This window comes from Kogia breviceps, chromosome 2, assembly GCF_026419965.1.
Source record: "Kogia breviceps isolate mKogBre1 chromosome 2, mKogBre1 haplotype 1, whole genome shotgun sequence".
Classification (NCBI taxonomy): Eukaryota; Metazoa; Chordata; class Mammalia; order Artiodactyla; family Physeteridae; genus Kogia; species Kogia breviceps.
This window is the reverse complement of record NC_081311.1, coordinates 83,935,016-83,955,366: the sequence shown is the minus strand read 5'-3', so window position 1 is coordinate 83,955,366 and position 20,351 is coordinate 83,935,016. Positions and strand designations below refer to the sequence as shown.

Below are 20,351 nucleotides of genomic sequence, written 5' to 3'. Positions count from 1 at the left end.
GGGTTTTAAAATAATATTCCATCTGTTATCTTCATGAGTACACTTATCTGACTGGCCGTCTCAATTTGGGGCTTTGTTTACTTGTGGCCTCTAGACCTTCTGCCTTGGAGGGTGGTGACTGTGGATGAAAAGCCACCGCTGCCACCTGGCTTTGATGCAGGCTGGCCAAGGTCAGGCTGCTGCTAAGGGCTGGGGCGGCCATGAGAGAGGGCAGATCTCACTCCCACCTTTTTCCAGTTCCTGGCATGGTGGGTGGGTGGGGGTGACAGGGAAGGTGGGTCAGCCGCTGCCCCCAGCCAGGATCTGCCTAGCAGAGACCCTGTGTCCAGCTGCCTGGCTTGCTCAGGAGCAGGTTCCTTCCTCCAGATGGACCTTCTCTCCTTGGAGCACAAACTTTAATGTGGATACACCTCACCTTCTCCTGCCCTGTAGTGTCAGGGTGGTTAAACTGAGGCAGAACTGTTGGACTTTGACCTGTTGACCCAAGACTCTCCCAGTGGCAAATCCCGGAGCCTGTGGCCCAAGATGGGCCCATGTCACATAGGTTTGTTCCAAGAAACAAGCCCATTCGCTTTGTAAAGTAGTACCCACACCTGACCTCTCTCTGACCCCCTGCTAACAGTTCCTTCAGAAATATTCTGCCCCATTCGTGGATGAGAAAATATGGCCACTGTTCCTTATTTGTTCACATACTATTATTACTTTGGTCACACGAGATATCTGTGTGTCTCTCCCATGGCTTGAGAGTTCCCGATGGAAAAGACTGCCCTTGCTTACATCCCCAGGCTCTAGTGGTTCAGAAGAGCTCAATAAAAGTTTATTTAATGAATGACTTTTAGTCCACTTTCCCTCTGTTTGCCTCTCTCTCAAACCAGAGAGTGGCTGTTTGACTTTCTGAGTATTCCTCTGAGCCCCAAAGAGACCCACACTGCCGGGAGATGTGATGAAGCTTCTGTGAATGTGGCATGGAAGGCTGGGCCCCTAGAATTACTACGCATCCATTCCCAATGAGAAAGGGTCTTTTGTCTCCTCCTTGCTGAAGTCTCATCTCTTTCTGGGGTGTCTCTGCCTCACAATGTCTTTGATACAAAGGATCACATCTCCCACCCCCACTACCATTGAAAGATAAGGGTCCCTGTGGGGCGGTGAGGCTTGAGGACCTGGATGCCAGATACAGGAGGAAGGGACCGTACTGGCCTCCTGCATCCAGAAAGGGCAGCCAGCGAGTGACTCCAGGGCTCGCCAAAGCTCTGGAGTGTGGGATGTCAGGAAGGGGGAGGGTGGGAGAAAGGGAGGGGAAGAAAGTGAGGGGTGCTTGTGGAGGGAGGGGTCAAGAGGGAGAGGTGCAGAGGGAAACTGGAAGGAGGATATAAAGTGGATGGGGAGGGAGTCACTGATTATAGGGAACGATCACAGCCGAGGTCAGCAAAGCAATGCAGCAAAGGTAAATCCAGCACTTACTGAAAGGTTTGACAAGCAAAGATTTGATGTCTTTAAAACTTTAAAATGTTGCCAGGATGTGCTGTAAAAAGTTTTAATTCTTCTTTTCGGTTGAAGAGTACACGCTTCTCAAAATCTTTTTATTCGCCTGTAATGAAGTGTAAGAAGAACCCTGGGAAGTGGCATCCAACACCTCATTATATAAAGAGTTTCCATGGATGGAAACAGCTCCTGCTCTTTGGCCTCCTGGGAGCTTACCACCCAAGGCAAAGTTAGTTTCCTTGGCGTCCCACGCATACCAGCTCCGCTTGTGGGCGCTTCCCCCCCATCATCTCTCACTTTGCTCACAGGAGCTGCCTTCCCACGGTGAATGCTCATAGCAGTTGTGTGCCTGGTTCCAGACCCTTTGGAGGAGTTGGAAGAGGACATGGCAGAGGAAACGGCAGCAGTGGCGGAGCCCGAAGGCTGCACAATCCGGCCTTTCTTTCTTTCTTCCCCCACTTTCTCCCCCTCCCTTTCTCTCACCCTCCCCCTTCCTGACATCCCACACTCCAGGGCTTTGGTGAGTTGCACAATGGCGGGGGCCCCTGTGCTCCCCACATGGAGAAGATGGGAGGGAAGGGAGGACTCCTGGGGGCCCCTGACTCTCCCAGGACCCGAGGCAGTTGAGAAAGCTCAGGCGGCAGGACGTAGCTGCAGCACCCGGGGTCCCCTTACCTGCCTGCCTGCCGTCCCTCTTCACTTTCAAGAGAATCCCTGGGGTGTTCCCCAGGCTTTGCCTAACCTCTGCTATTATTTACTTCTGGCAGCAGGTCCTATGATGTAGTCCGTGACTTCCTTTATCGGACTCTCCCCCTCCCCCCTGCACCAGCCCTCCCCACAGAAGCAAGCACGAGAGAGAAGCAAATGCAATATATTTGACTGTATTTCAAAGCTACTGTGTCAACAAACTTTGTTGAAGAAATAAAAAACACATGAGATATCAGAATAAAATCATAATGGGGGGGCATACTTCACATTTTAGAACTCAGAATTTAGCTCAGGGAATACAAAATTTGTAAAAAAAAAAAATGTATGGCAAGCGCGCCTTGGTGTAAAATCAAAATCTTGACCAAAGGGTCCGCTTTATTGTCACAAAGGGGCTGGGGATGTAGTTGTGTGACGTCACCTGAGGCCTATGTATGTGCAGTTCCCGGCAAGGTTAAAAATTTTCTCCTAAAGATTCTTAACTGAAAATCACAGGAGAAACAAGGTAATGGTGGCAAAAAAATTCTCAAATGAAATAGCCATTTTTCCAGATCCTTTGACATAGATGTCCCTGGCACTAATGGTTGCTCCCCCTGAACTCCAAGTGGGAACCTCCATGAGGAAGAGGAAGGGGGCTGAGCCGCTTGGGAGGGTGAGGCCATCCCCTGGAGACAGGCGGCACCTTCATCCCAGGTACAGCCTCTGGCAGGGGCCAGGGCCAGGGCCTTGTTTCCTGGCCACTTTCTGGCCCTCCTTAGTCAAGAGCAGAGCTGCCAGCAGGGGTGTCCCACCCAGTCCTGCCTCCTGCCCACCAAGAACGCTGCCTCTGGTGCGGGATGTTTAGCAACAGGCAGGGTGTCCCCTGCTTCCGGAGGCGTCCTGTGCCCACGTGGGGCAGCTCTAAGTGCTAGAAAGCGCTTCGCCACTGAGCTGAAGGCTGCCTGCTGGTGATGCCCACTGTATCCCAAGAGGGACCAGGAGGGCCAGAGACCCCTGCCGTGCACCCCTGCCCTGAGTCGGTGCTGCGCCAAGCTCATTACCCCGTTTTCCCAGCTGCCCCTCATAGCATTCGGTTTTGCTGTGGACCCACGGTCCTTGCCTCCTGGGCCCATGACTGGTCGATGTCTCCTGCTGTAGGGAGGGGCCAGGACTGGACACGTGGCTTGACTGGGTACAAGAGCTGGCAGAGCATCCGTCCCACTGTGGATACTGTACTTCTAGTGAGTAGTGATGAGGGGACAAAACTTCTGAGTCACATCACACGATGCCATTATGTTGAAATGGATGAAAGCTACCCCAAAATGCCTCAATCAAAAATCCCACAATCCCACAACTCCAGATCTTAAATTTACACCTAAAAATGTATACAACTGTTCTGAGTCCACCTTTTTAATCTATTGGAATCATAGAAACCCCTTCCCCCCCTTCCTTCTGTGTTCTACTCACAGGAAGGAAGCTCCCAACGGCGAAACTAGATGCATTGTTTTCTTTGTAAACAGCTAAGTCTAGGTAGAGAAAGAGCTAATTTAAAAGCTAAAAATCTCATTTGCCCAATTAATCATTTTTTCCACCACTTTTCTGCCTAAGCTGCGGCCCTTTCTTCGTGGAGGAAGGTGGAGAAAGAGGTGAGCACCACACTTCCTGGGAGAAAACAGAACGAGGTATGAGTTGCTGGGGGAATGGATGAAAGGAAGAAAAGTTTCATAACTGCGTATGAGAACTGATGAGAAACTGACGACCTCTTGAATAGCTAAGACCACTCTTTGCCTTGTTGCTCCACAGGACGTCACGCTTTCCAAAGCCACTTATGTATAAACCGGTGAGTCCTGGTCAGAGGCAGCCTCGTCCCAGCCTTCCGAGATGCTCAGATCCCATCTTTCCGGGGCTGTGTAAGCAGGCGTGCCTGGTGCCTGAGGAGGTGAAACGCCCCACATCTCGGAGGGGGGGCTGTGTGCCGTGCACCCAGCAGCAACGCCGACTGCCACCTCCACCACGCGGGGGGCTCACCCCCCATGGAAACCCTTCCTCTGGGCAGATCTCGGCCTCTGTTGAGCCCCGACATACTTGCACCCCAGCACCCTCAAGGCAGAGACTGTGCAGTTTGGCTCTCAGTACCACGCCTGCTGGGAAAGCTGAGCCGTCCGGGCGTTGGTGGGAGTGACTGAGGTCCACCCCGCGCCTCTGCCCCCTGGAGCCCCTACGGCCGTGAGGCATCACCTTCCCCCCTCGAGAAACAGGGATACAGTAAGTCCCCTACATACGAACCTTCAGGTTGCCAACTTTCAAAGATGGGAACGTGCGTTCCATCAACGTCAGGCGTGAGGGAAACTGCAGCTGGCCCTCCGTCTCCTGTTGCTGACGATCCTTCAGCTCTACCGTCTCCCACCTCCTCCCCCCCAGCTCCAGTCAGTACCTCTTCTTGCCTGTTCACTCGATGCCCGCCCCAGTGCGCCAGCTGTTGGACTGGACTACTGTCCTTTTCCAGGGACTGCACTGTAAGATTAAACATGTTCTCTTTATTTTTTGTGTTTGTTTATTTTTTAGGTATGTATTATTCGTGTGAAGAGTATTATAAACCTGTGACAGTACAGCACTATATAGCTGACTGTGTTAGTTGGGTACCGAGGCTAACTCTTATGAATAAACTGGACTTACAAACGCGCTCTCAGCATGGAACTCGTTCGTATGTAAGGGACTTACTGTACTGACGGTCCGGGCTCACAGGCAGTCCTGAGGGTTAAATGAAACCACCAGGCCAAGCCAACAACCAGGTCTGGGCCAGGAATGGACACTCCATACTCACTTTTGATTATAGTTCGGCTTTGATATGGACCTGTCCGAGGAATGCATAAGAGAATGAATGAAAGGTTAAAGAGAGAGATCAAAAAGGGGGGTGCTCCGGCCAGGTGGTCTCCTGGCGGAGAGAAGCAGCGTCTCCGATGTGCGCCCTTACGTCCTATGCCCCTGCCCGAAGGACACCTGGGCTCTCGCACCTGAACGGGAGCCGAGCACCCACCCCCATCGCCTCCTGCCCCCTTGCAGGTCCCCGCAGACGTCAGGGGCCCTCTCCTCCTCTTCAGCCTTCATCTCCAAATACGGACACAAAAGGTCATGCTTCCAAGTAGCTTAGGAAAAAGTGCCCTTCACCTGTTTGCGCGGTAGCTGATGAAGAAGAGAAGGCCCAGCCAAGCGTCCTACAGGTGCCTCTCCTTTAAGGAGACCCAGTCCTGGCTGTGCACTGGCGCAGGAATGTACTTCACCCCCGAGGGCAGAGCCTGCACCCGCAGGGGAAACTGTCAGGGCGTCTCCAACAGAGGCCATGGCTGGGAGGGTCTGGACGGGGGAGAAAAGGGGCGTGGACCGGGCACGGGGTGGGCGGTGCCGGGACGCGCAGGCCCAGCCCACGTGACTCCGCCTCACTTCCTGCTCTCATGTTGGAGCAACGGCTCCAAGTGCCAGCGTGGTACCGGTACCCTCTCTCATCTCTTAGTGGAAAAGAATGACACACTAAGAAAGGCGGTTTAGAAATACTATCAAAGATGAGACACACAGGGAAGCCACGTGGAATAAAAGCTTAAACAATGGAGTGCAAAGTGGGAGGTCTCAGCCCTCTCCCTAATCATAATAGAAGGTGTTACATCTTCTTCATCCATTCATCTGTCGATGGACATTTAGGTTGGTGTCGTGTCCTGGCTATTGTAAACAGTGCGACCTAGAGTCTGTCATACAGAGTGAAGTCAGTCAGAAAGAGAAAAACAAATACCGTATGCTAACACATATATACAGAATCTCGAAAAAAAGGTTCTGAAGAACCTAGGGGCAGGGCAGGAATAAAGACGCAGATGTAGAGAATGGACTTGAGGACACGGGGAGGGGGAAGGGTAAGCTGGGACGAAGTGAGAGAGTGGCACGGACATATATACGCTACCAAATGTAAAATAGCTAGCTAGTGGGAAGCAGCCGCATAGCAGCACAGGGAGATCAGCTCGGTGCTTTGTGACCACCCAGAGGGGTGGGACAGGGAGGGTGGGAGGGAGACGCAAGAGGGAGGGGATACAGGGATATACGTATGCATACAGCTGATTCACTTTGTTATACAGCAGAAACTAACACACCATTGTAAAGCAATCATACTCCAATAGAGATCTATCAAAAAACAAAAAGACAGAAGGTGTTTGGGTGTGACAGTGAAGGCTACAGAAATGCAGGGGCTATTTGACATCGCTCTTTTCCAGAGGGGGCTGTGGAGTCCCTGGGGCAGGGCTGGGGTCACTTCCTGGGAACCGTGCTGTGATCTTTTGGGGGGTTCCCTTTCCTTTCGTACCCTTGGCTCTCTATACCCAACACTGTTGACTGACGAGCCTTTACCCAACACGCGGACAACACCAGACACAAGCTGGCCAGTGGGCGGCACCCGAGGAAGAGGGATAGAGACCATTCTGGAGACGCACCCAATACCCCAGCCCACGACCCACAGGACGGCAGGCACCTGGGCACCTGGGGAGAGGTTCCAGGCCGCCCCTCTCCCCTCCCCTCATGCTGACTGGTGATGAGAGGCCGGCTGGCCCAGCCCAGGGCCGGCTGCAGCCTAGGGCCTTTCTCTGGCCGAACGCCCCCCAGACCACAGCTCACCACCAGGTCAAGTTGGGCTGCATCAGGCCTTCAGCCAAAAAACACCCACCTGGTCCAGGGCAAGAAGGGAACACAAGTGTGTGAGAACGATGCAGTGAGTGACTGCAGTATTTGAGATCAGAAGAGAGGTTTGATCTCTCCTTTCTGTAAAGCCCCAGACAGGAGAGAACACCCTATAAAGGCATTATGTAAATCAGGGCTAAAGCTGCCGACCCTCATGGTGGCTCTGGGCAGCCAGTGTGTGCAGTGGCTAGAACGTGGCCTCGGTGTCAGGTCCGCTGGCTCACCTGGGAAAGCTGTCCAACACCCCCTGCAAGCTGGGGATGGTGACGGGCGTAGAGTGCAGGGAGCTCTCTCTGCTGCATGGACGTGGCCCTGGCTGTCTGCCCGTGGTCGCCCATGGTTGCCTCGTGGTGGACGGCACGCCTTCTCTCTCTCCCATCGGCCTGTCGCTGAGTTGCTCTCCTAGACCTCCAGGACCTGCTATAGGGGGGATGCTTTTTCCCTTAACCGCAGGCTGGAGGGGGCATCACTCAGTGGTGATGGCAAGCCTGCCTCACCCCCACCTCGCTGCGGATGCCGGGGCGGGGTTCCGGAGGGTGACAGCGGTGCCCGGCCACACACTGTGACCCAGGACCTCCCCGCCCCGGCCGGGCTCTGCGACCTTCTCGCATCGGCCACGCCTGCAGAGTTAATTCGATTTTGGTGGCCAGGCCTTGTCTAATTTAGTCAATAAACTGGATACCTTTGCCCAGAATGATCCAGACACCAAGATGTCCCTATGTCACTCACCTGAGTTTTGAAATACTCATGTAATGTTCCCATGACCAAAGGGAGATATTGTTCAAATCTGAGACCTTTGGGGAAGCAGAGTGTGGGGGGAAAAAGACAATGCGTCTGAAATACAGACCCTGAGAAAGAAGGCACCAAATACAATCAGAAATTCATTCAAGTTACATTCTCCTAAGAATTACCTTACCTACTTCCAAAGACAGCTGAGGTCATGTGACTACATCACGAACTGCGGAACCAAACAGGTTAACCTGCATTCGGTCTAACGGATGTTCTCTGGAGAAGCTTAGAAGCTTCAGTGGTGCTTTGTTTTGAACCGGGTTGCGAGCTCATTGTCTGTCCTTCCTTCCTAGACCCCGTAGCAAAGACCTCCCACCGGGACTGGTATGCCACAGTGGCAGGACCTGCGCGGACAGGGGTCCCAGCAGCCACGGGAGGCAGGGAGGCCCCCTGCCTCCCAGCCTCTGCCACGGCCATGCTGGCCGCCCCTCCCCTGAGAACCTCGCACTGGGCCCCTTCCTGGTCACCAGTAATGGCCAGCTTCTCAATGAGCCCGTCCAGTGGGAACCCGCCGGGCCTCAGACCCAGGGAGGTATGGAGCCTGGTGAATGTCAACAAGTCACTCCGCATCCCACCCAAGGGTGAGGCCCGGGTTCCTGCAGGTTCTCCTAATCGGTGCTGCCTGTCACTGTGTCCTCCTCCTGGGGAGGGAAGAGAAACTGCTCCCAACCTGAGAGCTGGCGCAGTCGCCGCAGCCTCTGCTAGAGCCCAGATGAACTGCTGTCCCCTCAGTCATTTCTCAGAAACCAGGTGGCCACCGTCTTGAGTTCAGAGCGCTAAGATGGTATAATTACTCTGTAATCACTTGGTGATGTGAAGTTGCCCACTGCTGGTCACGGCAGCGCCTCTCGTGTTGAATCAGAATGACACACAGCCTGGGAGAGGACGGACCGCCAGGCTGGGAGACAGGCATGACGTGTCTGACGGCTGAGGCACTTGCAATACGACTAAACACTCACGGGGGGGCCTAGGCATCCATATACGTGTCTACCAGTCAATTCACTTTTAGCTGAATTCCTCTTCTAAACTGGTCACTGGCTCACGGTGCTAGAACAGTCAAGATCGTGTACGTGGGATTATACAAGAAATCGAGACTTAGAAAAGGAGCCCGGATTTTTGTCCCCGACCTTTTAAACAAACTCACGTATTAACAGAGAGTCAACACCTAAATAGACTTTTATTTTTTTCTTTTACTTATTTGGACAGAAAAGAAAATTCATCAGCTTTCATTAGAGTCTCCCTAAGTGTTGGAAACGCATTAAACTCAGAAATAGTGGACCTTGTAGAAAAGCATCACAAATTAAAAATAGATTTCTCCATGTGGTAAAAGTGCTTCCAATCCAATTAAAGGACACGGCAAAGGTGTGTTGAGACGCGATTTAAAATTTGGCCTACGATCCGTGGCATCGGATTAAAACCACAGGTGAGGTGACCGTCATGAACCCGGGGACAGAAGTGATGGGAGTGAGGAGCATGCCGCCAGCAACACTTTTAATTAACTGAGTGACAACAAAGAAGAACGTCCCAAAGCCTGAGTAGAGTAGGTTTGCATCTGTAAAAATAAGGGGGCGACATAAACTGGGTCCAAGGGGGATCACGGAACTCTAGAAATTACTTGTTTCTTAACTGCGGGCACAGCCAGACCAGCCGACCACCCTGGCCGAGGTCTCCCAGGGAGACCCGTGGACCTCGGTTCACAAGAGGCCCAGGTGTTCCGGGCAGGAAGCAAAGCCCTTGCCAGCTGCTCGGCTGGCGGGGAGCAGGCCCCCGGCCCGCGGGAATCACGCCCAGCCGAGCTGGTACAGGTGGGTTTGCCAGTGCCCACCACACCTTCTGAGGGGCGCCGTGAGGCCGGCAGACGCCGTCCGGTGACCACGTGTGGGAGAGAGTTAGCGAGTGGTCGTCCGCAGAGACTTTCTGTCGTCTCAGCCATACTATGTATTTTCCAAAACAAGTAGTTCCGCTAATGATGACAGGGCTCAAGGCCCGCAGGCCCCCGTGGTCTGACAGACGCGAGGTGCCCTCTCTGGCCCAGGGCCAGACCTGTGATCATGCAAGGAGCCACAACAGGGTGGGGTGAGAGGGGGAGGGCAGAAAAGAAGAGGGACATTTCCTTTTACAGAAGATCCGAAGCAACAGTAAGAAAATAACCTGAAGATATATTTAAAAATAAAAAGCAGCCTCACACTTCACTGTCCTTCTGTCGTTGTTCTCCCTTTCTCCCCGTCCACCGCCACGCAGGGACGGGCAGGAAGGCCTCGTGGACCTATCAGAGGGCCCCGCTCCCCTTGCCGTCGCTGCCTTTTAACGGCGCCGGGGTGTGTTTCTTCTTCTACGAGCCCCGTTCTAAGCTGCCTGCGCAGGGCAAACGCTGGAAAACCCTCCGGGCTCCCGCACACACCTGAGCAGTCCCGGATGCGCAGAGCCCACCCGGCTCGCTTCCCGTCACCTGCAGGCGCGGCGAGACGCGCACCACGTCACGGGTGTCTCTCCATCTTCACCAAGTGGAACGCGCTCCGGCTCATCTCATCCCATCCCTGGCGCCCCGGGTGGCAGCAGCCCTCCCAGGGCCCCTGTGCTGAGCGGGCTCTCCTGCGGCCTCCGGGGGGTCGTGAGGGTGCCCTCCATGCCCCGCGCTGGCGGCACGGAGGGCCTGGCTCGGGGCCACACCTGCCGGGTGCTCGCTCCGACGCGGCGGCCGCTCTCCGGAGGGAGGCCGTGCTCTTCTTTGCGTGGAAAGCGGGAGGGTGCCATCCTCTGACCAGGTCCGTCCTGGTCCCTCCAGAGGCCCCGAGCACCCCTCCCGGGCCGCAGCCCCACGCAGGGCGCCTCCGGGTCTCAGGCCGGCGGGTCGGACGTCAGGCTCCCCCTCCCCTCCCTGGACCTGGTCCTTACCTAGCCTGGGCCGCGCCCGCGTCATCAGAGGCTCGGAGAGGTGTCCTCCAGGCCCAGCAGCTCTCGCACGAGTCTCTCCCCGAACTGGGCCCGGCTGTACCTCTTCACGTGGTAGGCCTCTGACATCTTGTACAGGATGTAGGCGTTATTGATGGCAATGCTGATGGCAAACCAGAACACCTGTTGCCAGGTCTTGTTTGGTTTATGAGAAATGAAATACCTAAGAGGACAGAAACGGCAAGAAAGGCTGACTCAGACGGCGCCCGGGGACCCGGTGCAAAAGAGACATCCCCACAAGGCCTCATCACGGCCAGCGAGATGCTGCAGGGGACGCGGCGGTGGGGAGGGGCTGCCTCTCTGAGGCCGGGTCACGTGAGCCGTACTTGGACGTGCAAACAGCCCCTCTCAAAGATCAGGTGGGAGGAGGCGGGTCACCACAGGGGACACCGAGGCCAGGAGACGGGCCTCTGCGGTACGGCCCGGAGCTCCGGCGGGAAGCGGGCCGAGAGGCTCCCCTGTTCGCCTCCCCTGCTCGCCGAGGGCCCTGCGCAACGGCGGGCACAGCCCGAGCCATCTCGCGCCACGTCCGCCCGCAGCTCTGTGCGCCTCTCTTCACCACGTCCGCCTCCCCGAGGCTGAGGACGGCGCTCCCCGCAGACTGCCAGCTCGGACCCGTCCCCGCGCCGCGCCCTCCGTCTGCACGTGTGTCTCTGCATCCCTGGGGCCAGGAGCCGCGCCACCACCGAGACGCCCAGCCGAGGCGGCCGCGGATGTCCCTTCGCTCAATCGCGCCGATTCCCCTGGAGCCACTGCGCAGGCCCGCGAGGCTCCCGGCACGCCGCAGGCTCCGCGGACACCGCCCAGTGACTCCCGGGGCAGCGGGGCTCCCCCCCACGCCTGGGCTTCTCCAGGAGACCCAGGTCCACGTGCTGCCCTCCCCGCCCACAGCAGCCCGCGGGGACGTCCGTGGCCCTCAAGGAGGGCTGAGAAAACGCCCACCGCCCTTGGGGTTAGTCCAACCCTGTTTCAGGCCGCGAGGCTCAAGCCCAGTAACTTCGTAGGCAGAGACCGAGGTTCAGGGCAATCACTTCTTCCCTCCCGTTGTGGACACAGGAGCTCGCCCCGAGACAGCAGGGGGGGCGCGTACACGCACACCACGCGGGCACGGGGCGACCCCACACCTGGGCCCGCGCCCGCACGTGAAAGAGCTCTGCACCCAGTGCCGGAGAACACGCGTCCCAGCCCGACGGCGCCAGGGGCCCACAGGGTGTGGGGTGCAGGCCAGCGGCTGAGCTGGTGGGGAGGGGACACAGAGGGCATTGGTGCAGGAGGTGGGGGGCTGGGCGGGCCGGGCCGCGGGCTCGGGATTTTATCTCTCGGGCTCTCCTGCCGTCAGCTCTGACCCTGGGGACACCGACCGCCCAGCAGCCCCTCTGCTCTCGGCGGCGAGGCCTACTGTGCCGGGCCGCGGGCTCACTTACTTGCTGTACTTGTCATCGTACTTGCAGATGTAGCTGAGGTGGGCGGCGAAGGCCTCCACGGCCAGGGGGCAGGGGATCTCCCCACTCCTCCTCTTGATGATCGCTCCTGCGGGGGACAGACGGGACATGCCCTCTGAGCCGCCCCCGCAGACCCCCGTTCTAAATGTGCCCCCCTCTCCCCGCCTGCTTGTCAAACAGTCGGCAGGGGAGATGGAGGGAAACCACCACTGCCTCCGCCACTGCAGCTTCAGGGGAGTGCAGGACACCGGGCCACGGCAGGGCCCGCAGGTGGTGAGGCACAAAGGCGGCCGTAAGCGGAGCGGGGCTGCTGCACCGATGGGGCCTTGAGAGCAGAAAAGGAGCTCAGGACCCACTTTCCCCCTCCCTCCCTCCCTCCCTCCCGCCAGGGTCTGAGGGGGGGGTGGGAGGAGGTGGCCGCCGAGGTCAGGGAGCCTGGGGTCCCTTCCGCCTGCCCTGCAGCCTCCATCAAGGCAGAGGGTGGGACTAGAGGCTCAGGAGGGGCAGGAGCTGCCCCGACCCCAGGCTCTTTCACGCCTCGCCCCGCGGACAGAACCCTTTACACCCAGCCGCTCCTGGGACTCCCTCTCTCACACGCCTTCAGACGCCTTTTCCTCCCAAATACAAATGGAACCGCGTCCCAGGGCCACTCGCCAAGGTCACGGCAAGATTCAAACGTCCCACTGACCAGGCATGAGAAGCAAAAAGAGGTCATCGGTCCGCTTCAGCCTGCTGTCCAACCACCTGTTTTCCAAGGCCTGCCCCGCCCACCCGGGTGGACGTCCACTGCGCCCACGGAGGTGATGCGGGGGCGGGAAGGACACTCGTGCGAGCGAGCTCGGGGCTACAGAGCGCTTCCTCCACGCAGCCCGCCCCCATCCCCGCCGCCCACAGAACGGTGTGATTAGGAGAACAGTGCCATTCAAAGGGCTGTGGGTTTTCAGCACTACTTAAATGGGTGTAGCAGAAGTAAAAATGGTCACACAGGTCCATCTGCTGAGACTGAGCCCTGAACCTGGATCTTTTTTGTCTCCCACCCCGCTCCCCCAATCCTGAATTTTTGCACTGAAGAAGCACCTGGACACCTTGTGAGAGACTGAGAAGCCAGGCCCCGCCCCTAGAGTTATGGTCTGGGGAAGCCCCGGGCAGGACGCAGGACCCGGGCAACACATTTCCTAAAACCTCCAAAGCTCAGAGGACCTCCGGGCCCAGCCAGAGGCTCCTGGGCCCTGGTTCCTTAGGGATCCTTTTCCCACTCAGAGAGACGTTCTATGGTCGGGTGATGCAGCCGCACGTGCACCCTCCAAGGCTGGGCTCCTGCCTCCAAGGAGGTCTGTGTCTCTGCAGCACCCTTCCTGAGTGGACCTGTGCTGGTGTCTTTGCTCACCACCCCGCCCGACCTCAAGTCCAAGTGGGCAAACCCTCCAGTTTCACACCCCGGCCCAGGCACATGGCCTTGGGAGGTTTCCCACCTCCAGCTCCATTTTAATTGGCCCGACTTTCGACTACAGCCTCCTCTGGGACTAAGGAGGCCCCTTTAGGGCTCCCCGGAGTCCACGTGGGTATGAGCAGATCAGACCGTCCCATAAGAACATAAAATCCCCTCCGTTCTTTTCCCAGAGGTGGAGAACAACTCACTCCGAGTCACCAGGGCTCCCAGCGGGTCGGGCCCACTGCCCGGGGGCCTCGGCCAGCACCGTGCCCCTGGGGCTCCCCGCCTGCTGCCTTCCGCACAGCCAGGGCACTAGCTCCAGAGCCGCCGCTGTACCAGCACACCCAGCCGTGCCAGGCCTGCTTTCCTTCTCCGTTTCCTCCCCATCCCTTCGAATGTTTTAACTCAGCATGAGGACTGCAGCTGGAGATCTCAGGAGAGTGGTTTCAAAATCCAGGTGTGCCTCAGTCTCTGAGCATTTCCCCAAGTTCATAAACCAGTCCACGCTCCTCTCTGCTGACATTTTGGATTTTAGATACTATTCGAGCTGGAAAGGGTTAGACTGCGGTCCTATAGTATCCTCTTCTGAGGACTGAAAAGCTTTAGACATTGGAAATATTGACAAGAGGTGATGTGATATTTTTTGTGTTCCCCTGGGTGCACCCTGTACGTTTACAGCCGTGTGGGGGACCCTCTGCGCACAGCTGTATTCCACGTGTCTACCTCTGTGACACTGTAGGTCCACGTGGGCCTATGAGAGAACCACGTGTCTTCGTGTTCCAGGGAGTTCTGTCTTCTGCCTTCCCCGGGCTTTTTCTGGCCAGGCTGAACTCCTTTCCGTCCTTAAGTCTGAATGAATGAGTCAAGACCTGACTCACAGACCCATGCAGACATTCCACACTCACATTAGCCTCATGGACTCTGAACCCTAAGTGGGCAAGAGGGAGATGGCAACGAGATGGTAGACTCAAAATGGATTCTAGAAGAAACGCAAAAGGATGTGGTTCTCAATGGGGACATCCCTGGATGAATGACAGCATGTGACTTAAAAAGCCTGCATATGCTCACCGTCTCTGAAAGAGGGCTCATTTCCCCTTAGAACCTGGAGTAAAGAATAATAAATCAACCCCTAAAATGTTCATAACTAGTTACATGTTTTCTAAAATTCGAAATTCTGCTCATCTTCTAGAAGAGCAAATATGGTCACAGTAGAAGATGGTATAAAGCTGAGAAGCAGTCTTTAGAATACAGGAGACTTTGTCATCTGGGTGACATTTAAAATAAGTAGAGAAAAAAAGAATTATTTGATAAAGGGTTCAGGTACACAGGTGGGGCTGCTCGGTCAACCAACCTTTGCCACTTAACGAAAAAAAAAAAAAAAAAAATAGGAGTAGCCCAACTGGTGCCACGACCAAAATAAATTCCAAGTGGATGATTTCAAAGAGCACAAAATCACCCTATAAAACAACCAAGTGAACTATACTTACCTGGCCTTGGGACAGAGCAGGGCCTTTTAAGCATGAGAGCAAATAACATGATCAACAGATGTGCCTATGCGGAAATGAAAAAGCCTTTTCATGTTAAAATTACTGGCCATAAATAAAAGCAAAAGGAAAACAAACGAAGAAAAATATCTGCGATCGGCATAAAAACTGCTTTCAATTTCGTAAGACAAATACGTCAAATGAGAAATTGACAAGAACACGAAGAAATCATTGAAAACTAGCTAAAAACACAGGAAAAGATGTTCAACCCCACCAACAGTCACAGCAATTTATATTTAAAATTTTGTAGCATTGTCAGCCATCATATTGACAAATTTAGAAAAGAAAAAAAAATAGTGTTGATGAAGCAGGAGGAATCTCAGTCCCCTTGTAACCCACTGCAACGGCAATAAGTACAGCCTTTTGGCAACACAGCATCAAGAGCCTTAAAAACGTTCCGACCCTTTGGCCCAGCCGTTCCACTTTTAGATTTATCTTGAGGAAGTGATCAAAGATGTACCTGAAGATTTACATATGAAGATCTTCACTACATCGTTCTTCATATTATGAAAAAAGGGTCATTCACAGGGGCCAAGATAAAGAAATTATGCTACATCTAAGGACGGAATACGAGGTGCTTTTTAAAAATCGTGTCTTTGAAGTACACCGAAAGGAAAACGATCTCCCTTCATTAAGAAACGAGGCCCTAGGATGTGGACCAGGAGGGTTCCCAGTGGGGAGCGTGCCGGCCACACGGCCTCCGCTCTGCGAGCCCCCTTGGCCACACCCAGGGTCTCCTCTCACCCGCCGGGCTCCCAGTGTCCACAGGCCCTGGGGGTGCCCAGGGACCTGGCGGTGGGGGTCAGTCTGTGGCCAGGCTGTGGACACACTCCATGGGATTTTCAAGGGCGACTACTAGGATTGGGGACTGCATGATGTACAATAGAGTACGTACCTTAGAAAACTATCACAGAAGTGAACACAAATACTAATTTCGGCGTATTTAAAAATCACCCTCCCAATTTTCTCATCTTCCCTCAACAGCCTCCTGCCTCCCTCCCTTGGTGCCTGATTTAAGGGTCCCAGTCCTTGATATCGGGGTTCTCAGGCGTGTCATCTTCAATCCTATTGCAGGCTTCTCCCTAACCTCCCCAGATGCGGTCTTTTCTCTGCTACCTCATTTCACCCAGCTCAGACAAGTGCGAAGTCCTTGCTTCAGGACATCGTTTCAGAGGCTATCACTTAACATAACTTGGTGGGAAGCAGCTCCCGTGCCCTACACCCACACCTGTTCCTAGAGACACTCTGGCCCAGAGGCCCCAACCGCAAGAGAGCCGAAGTCCAATTCACACTGGCCTTCAGCTGACAAGGTCAATTCCAAACCTCTCCTCTAAGTGCCCTTGACATAGCACTGGACCGGGGGGAGGCTTTCTCCACCTCCTACACATAAGCGGGGTAACGACACCCACGTGCTTGAGTCCCTCGATTGCAATCTCCACTGAAATGTAACACAACTTAGGTGTGTGTGGGGGGGTGAAGGATGGGAAAAAATGAACAAGAGGCACTAAATACACACCCACATACCACATACACACACACATATCACACACACGCAGACACACACACACATATCGCACACCCCTGAGCTCCCTGGCAGTGTTCCTTTAATAGAGAAGAGGAAAGATGTCTTAATGCAAAGGAACGCAAGGGACTTTTCAAAGACACTACGCAACGATAAATATCTTTGTAAAGGGCCCCTCTGTCACTGCAATTTCCTTTTCTATTGTTTAATCGTGTATTGAGCTGTAGGTTACCTTAAATATAGGCTCCCTGCTAAATGAATCCCCTTGTTAGCAATGGATTTTAAATCCCAAGGAAAGGGCTTCCCTGGTGGCGCAGTGGTTGAGAATCCGCCTGCCGATGCAGGAGACACGGGTTCGTGCCCGGGTCCGGGAAGATCCCACATGCCGCGGAGCGGCTGGGCCTGTGAGCCATGGCCTCTGAGCCTGTGCGTCGGGAGCCTGTGCTCCGCAACGGGAGAGGCCACAACAGTGAGAGGCCCGCGTACCACAAAAAAAAAAAAAAAAAAAATCCCAAGGAAAATCAATGATGATACAAACTGAACCCCCCCAAAACCCAATGCTAGCGATTAACTTCTAAGGAAGACATTTTAAAGATAAGAATGGTTGACTTCCCCCCACACACACATCAGAACAGATTTTTCACAGAATCCTAGATGACGATCACGTAAATACCGTTGAAACGGAGCCTATTAATCACACCACGTACGACCTGGGGGACCTGCAAGCGCCAGCCTCACGGCTTCTCTTGACGTCTGGCAAGTCCCAGGCAGCAGACAGCCTGCGGGCCCAGGAAGCACTTGCCGCCCCGCGAAGAGCCCAGAGCCCAGAGCCAAAGAGGGGCAGGGGTCACCCGATGCCAGAGCTCACCCACACCCCTGCCCTGGCGCCCACCGCGTGCCCACCTTGCTGCACGGGCGAGTAGGCGTTGGTCAGGAAGCGGAAGTGCCCCTTGTTGTACCAGCAGATCAGGGACATGCTCCCCTTCATCCGGATGCTGTGCTGACCCCGGGCGGGCGGCAAGGCCGGGCTGCTCAGCATGGAGGGTGGTAGGCCGGTGCAGTCACTCTTCCTGGGGCTGAGCAGCCCGCAGCAGTAGATCCCTGCGGGGACATGGACCGCATGGCCTCAGGGTGGCTCCCTCCCACCCCCCGGGCTCGGCCCTCAGGGGGCCCCCCTAGAAGAGATGGTGAAGTCTGAGGGCTTTCCTCCCAGATGTGCTGCCGCCCCCAACTTCCATACGTACTAAGATCACAGGGAAGAGCTAACGCAAGCGGGGCGTCGGCAGCAACAATAGCAGCTCTCACGGCCAGAGGGCTGGCTACCTGCCAGCACAGGGCTGAGCCAGAGGACCCAACCTCCCACCTGCTTCTAGAAAGTTCTGAGCACGTGCAATGCTCCGGAACTGCAGGCTCCTGGCTGGGCAGGCAGAGACGGGCATCATTAACACAGGTCTGTCTGCCGTCTAAGCCTGACCCAGCTAGTCACCCTCCCCCCTCACCAAGACTCGCCGGGCACTCGGGCAGCCCCGGCCACGTGCAGCCAAGTGAAAGGCAGAGGAGGCAGGGACATCACAGGACACGCGCTACACAGGGTCCTGCCTGTGCTGTACGCGCAGGGCCCCTGGGTGGCGGAGCTTCCTGAGGGGCCTCGACGCCCAGCACGTTCCACGGGGCAGGAGGCCCTGCAGGCAGAAACCAGCAGGAACAAGGAGGCTTCTCGAAATTCCGCCAGGACTCAGGGTCTTTCCCAGCCCTCCCTGCTCGTGGTGCCCGGCTCTCCCCACCGCCCAGGAAGCCATGGGGAAGCCCACCCCTTCCCACACCCGGCGGGCAGGACGTGAAGGGGCCCTTTGACTGAAGACCGGGAGCAGTCCGCCCCTCCGGGCTCACTGCCACTATGGGCCATGTTCAGGCCCAGGCTCTCCTCACCACTGCACCCCCCCATGCTAAAGGACGGCTGATGACTTCCTGTCCTCCCTGCCGCCCCAGGAGCAGCACTGGGTGAAGGATAACACGTGCAGGGGCGGAGGGGGCAGGCCCAGTCTTGCTGCCAGAAAGAAGAGGGCTCCCTGTGGCTCCCATCTCTACAGATCCAGCTACCCAGCCTCCGCTGGCCTTGAGATTTAAGAAGAACCTGTCTTCAAAACAGGGAAGAGGATTAGACGAACAAGGATAGTGTGTTAGATCACCCGTCGGGTTCGGTGAACCCAATCACCCAAAGAGCAGCTGCATTCTCCTAACAGGGGAAGAAGAGAATCCAGCAGCACACAAGTTCATTCATGAAAACAGCCATTCTTGTGTGAATATCGTTCCTGGCTGTTCTTTTACAGAGCAGTCTCTGTGCGCCCAGGAGGGACAGCCAGACTCTCCGCTGGGACTCCTGTCTTCAACCCCGGCCGCCCTGCCCGTTAGACGCCCCTGGGGCACCAGGCCAGACGAGGTAGTCAGAGTCCCTGCAGATGGGGGGCAGCCATCTGTGAGAGACGTGGAGACAACCTCCCTGCGTGTCAGTCATCACTGGCGAAGCCCAGGAGGTCATGTGGGAGGGCTCACAGCCTCAGATGCTTCTCACAAACAGGCGAAGAAATCTTTGTCTGCTCTTGGAAAACTTCAAATTCCGTGTCTAATTATTTTCTTCCCACTGGAAGATTCTCCTCCATCCTCCGCTAATTCCCCGTGTGGGGAGGGGCCCAGGCCAGCAGCCCAGCTCTCAGGGAAGCCTCTGGCGTCCTCACTCAGCACGCTACCAGCCCACATGCTACAAGCGGGTCCTGACTGCGTCCTGCGGCTCTTGGTCCAGGAGACGGGGACACCCACGGTGTGGGGCAGGGAGTGGGCCTGCAGGGCACATGGATGCTGTGGGGGGCAGTTCTGGGAACCCCGGGGGCCACGCACGTGACACTCACCCTGGGACCCGCACGAGCAGGCCAGCGGGCACGGCAGCCCTGGCTCCAGCCCACGCTCTGACACGGGCACCCACTGTGCTGGGTTAACGTGCGTCAGTGCCAGTTTTCTCCAACTTGACTCCACGGCCCCTCTTCACATAGTCTGACCTCTCCACGTGGAATTCTCTCAACAATTAAACCCTGAGCCCCGTTGGGACCAGCCTAACAGATGAGTAAGATGCAGCCCAGGCCGGCAAGAGCACAGGGTCCAGGCTGAGGCCGTAGGTCAGAAGCTGTGGGCTCCCCATTACTTGAGAGGGTTTTCTTTTTTAATTTTTTTTTGGCTGCATCAGGTCTTAGTTGTGGCATGCAGGCTTCTCTCTAGTTGCAGCACGTGGGCTCTCTAGTTGAGGCGTGTGTGCTCGGTAGTTGTGCACAGGCTTAGTTGCCTGGCAGCAGGTGGGATCTTAGTTCCCCGACCAGGGACTGAACCCACATCCCCTGCACTGGAAGGCCGATTCTTTACCACTGGACCAGCAGGGAAGTCCAGAGGAGGTTTGGTTTTAAGGCCAGACATCAGATCTGTTGCTAAGCAACAGGTCTGCAATTCCAGCGTCTGGAGTAGCTGAGTGGGGGCTTTCTGCGTTTCTCCCGAGTGGACTGGATATAAATCCCAGATGTAGGATGAAGTGAAGGCAGATACAACCTGCCATGGGGCTTCCTGACTCGGCCCAGGTCTGTCTCTATAGCCCCATTTCTGCCAGAGCCCTGGAAGGCTTGCCCAATCTTTGCAACAAACGAACCAGGAATCTTAGCACTGAGGGGAACTAACACCTTTCTGAGGCCCATTGTAATGCTGCCTGTATTAATGCACACAATTCTCTGCCCAGCTGGAAGGGGCCA

General features: G+C 55.7%; 1 protein-coding gene across 2 annotated transcripts in view; it reads right to left on the bottom strand.

The window, feature by feature from the left end:
- Window positions 1–8,824: 8,824 nt before the first annotated feature.
- Window positions 8,825–20,351, bottom strand: part of PGBD5 (piggyBac transposable element derived 5) — an 83,901-nt gene continuing 72,374 nt past the window's right edge. For both annotated transcript variants that reach the window (XM_059053325.2, XM_067025744.1), the window contains exons 5-7: window positions 17,467–17,664; window positions 12,048–12,153; window positions 8,825–10,786 (exon numbers count right to left, since the gene is read on the bottom strand). In XM_059053325.2, coding sequence (XP_058909308.1) covers window positions 10,591–10,786; window positions 12,048–12,153; window positions 17,467–17,664 — 500 coding nt within the window. In that variant the 3' untranslated portion in view covers window positions 8,825–10,590. The remainder of the gene's footprint in view (window positions 10,787–12,047; window positions 12,154–17,466; window positions 17,665–20,351) is intronic.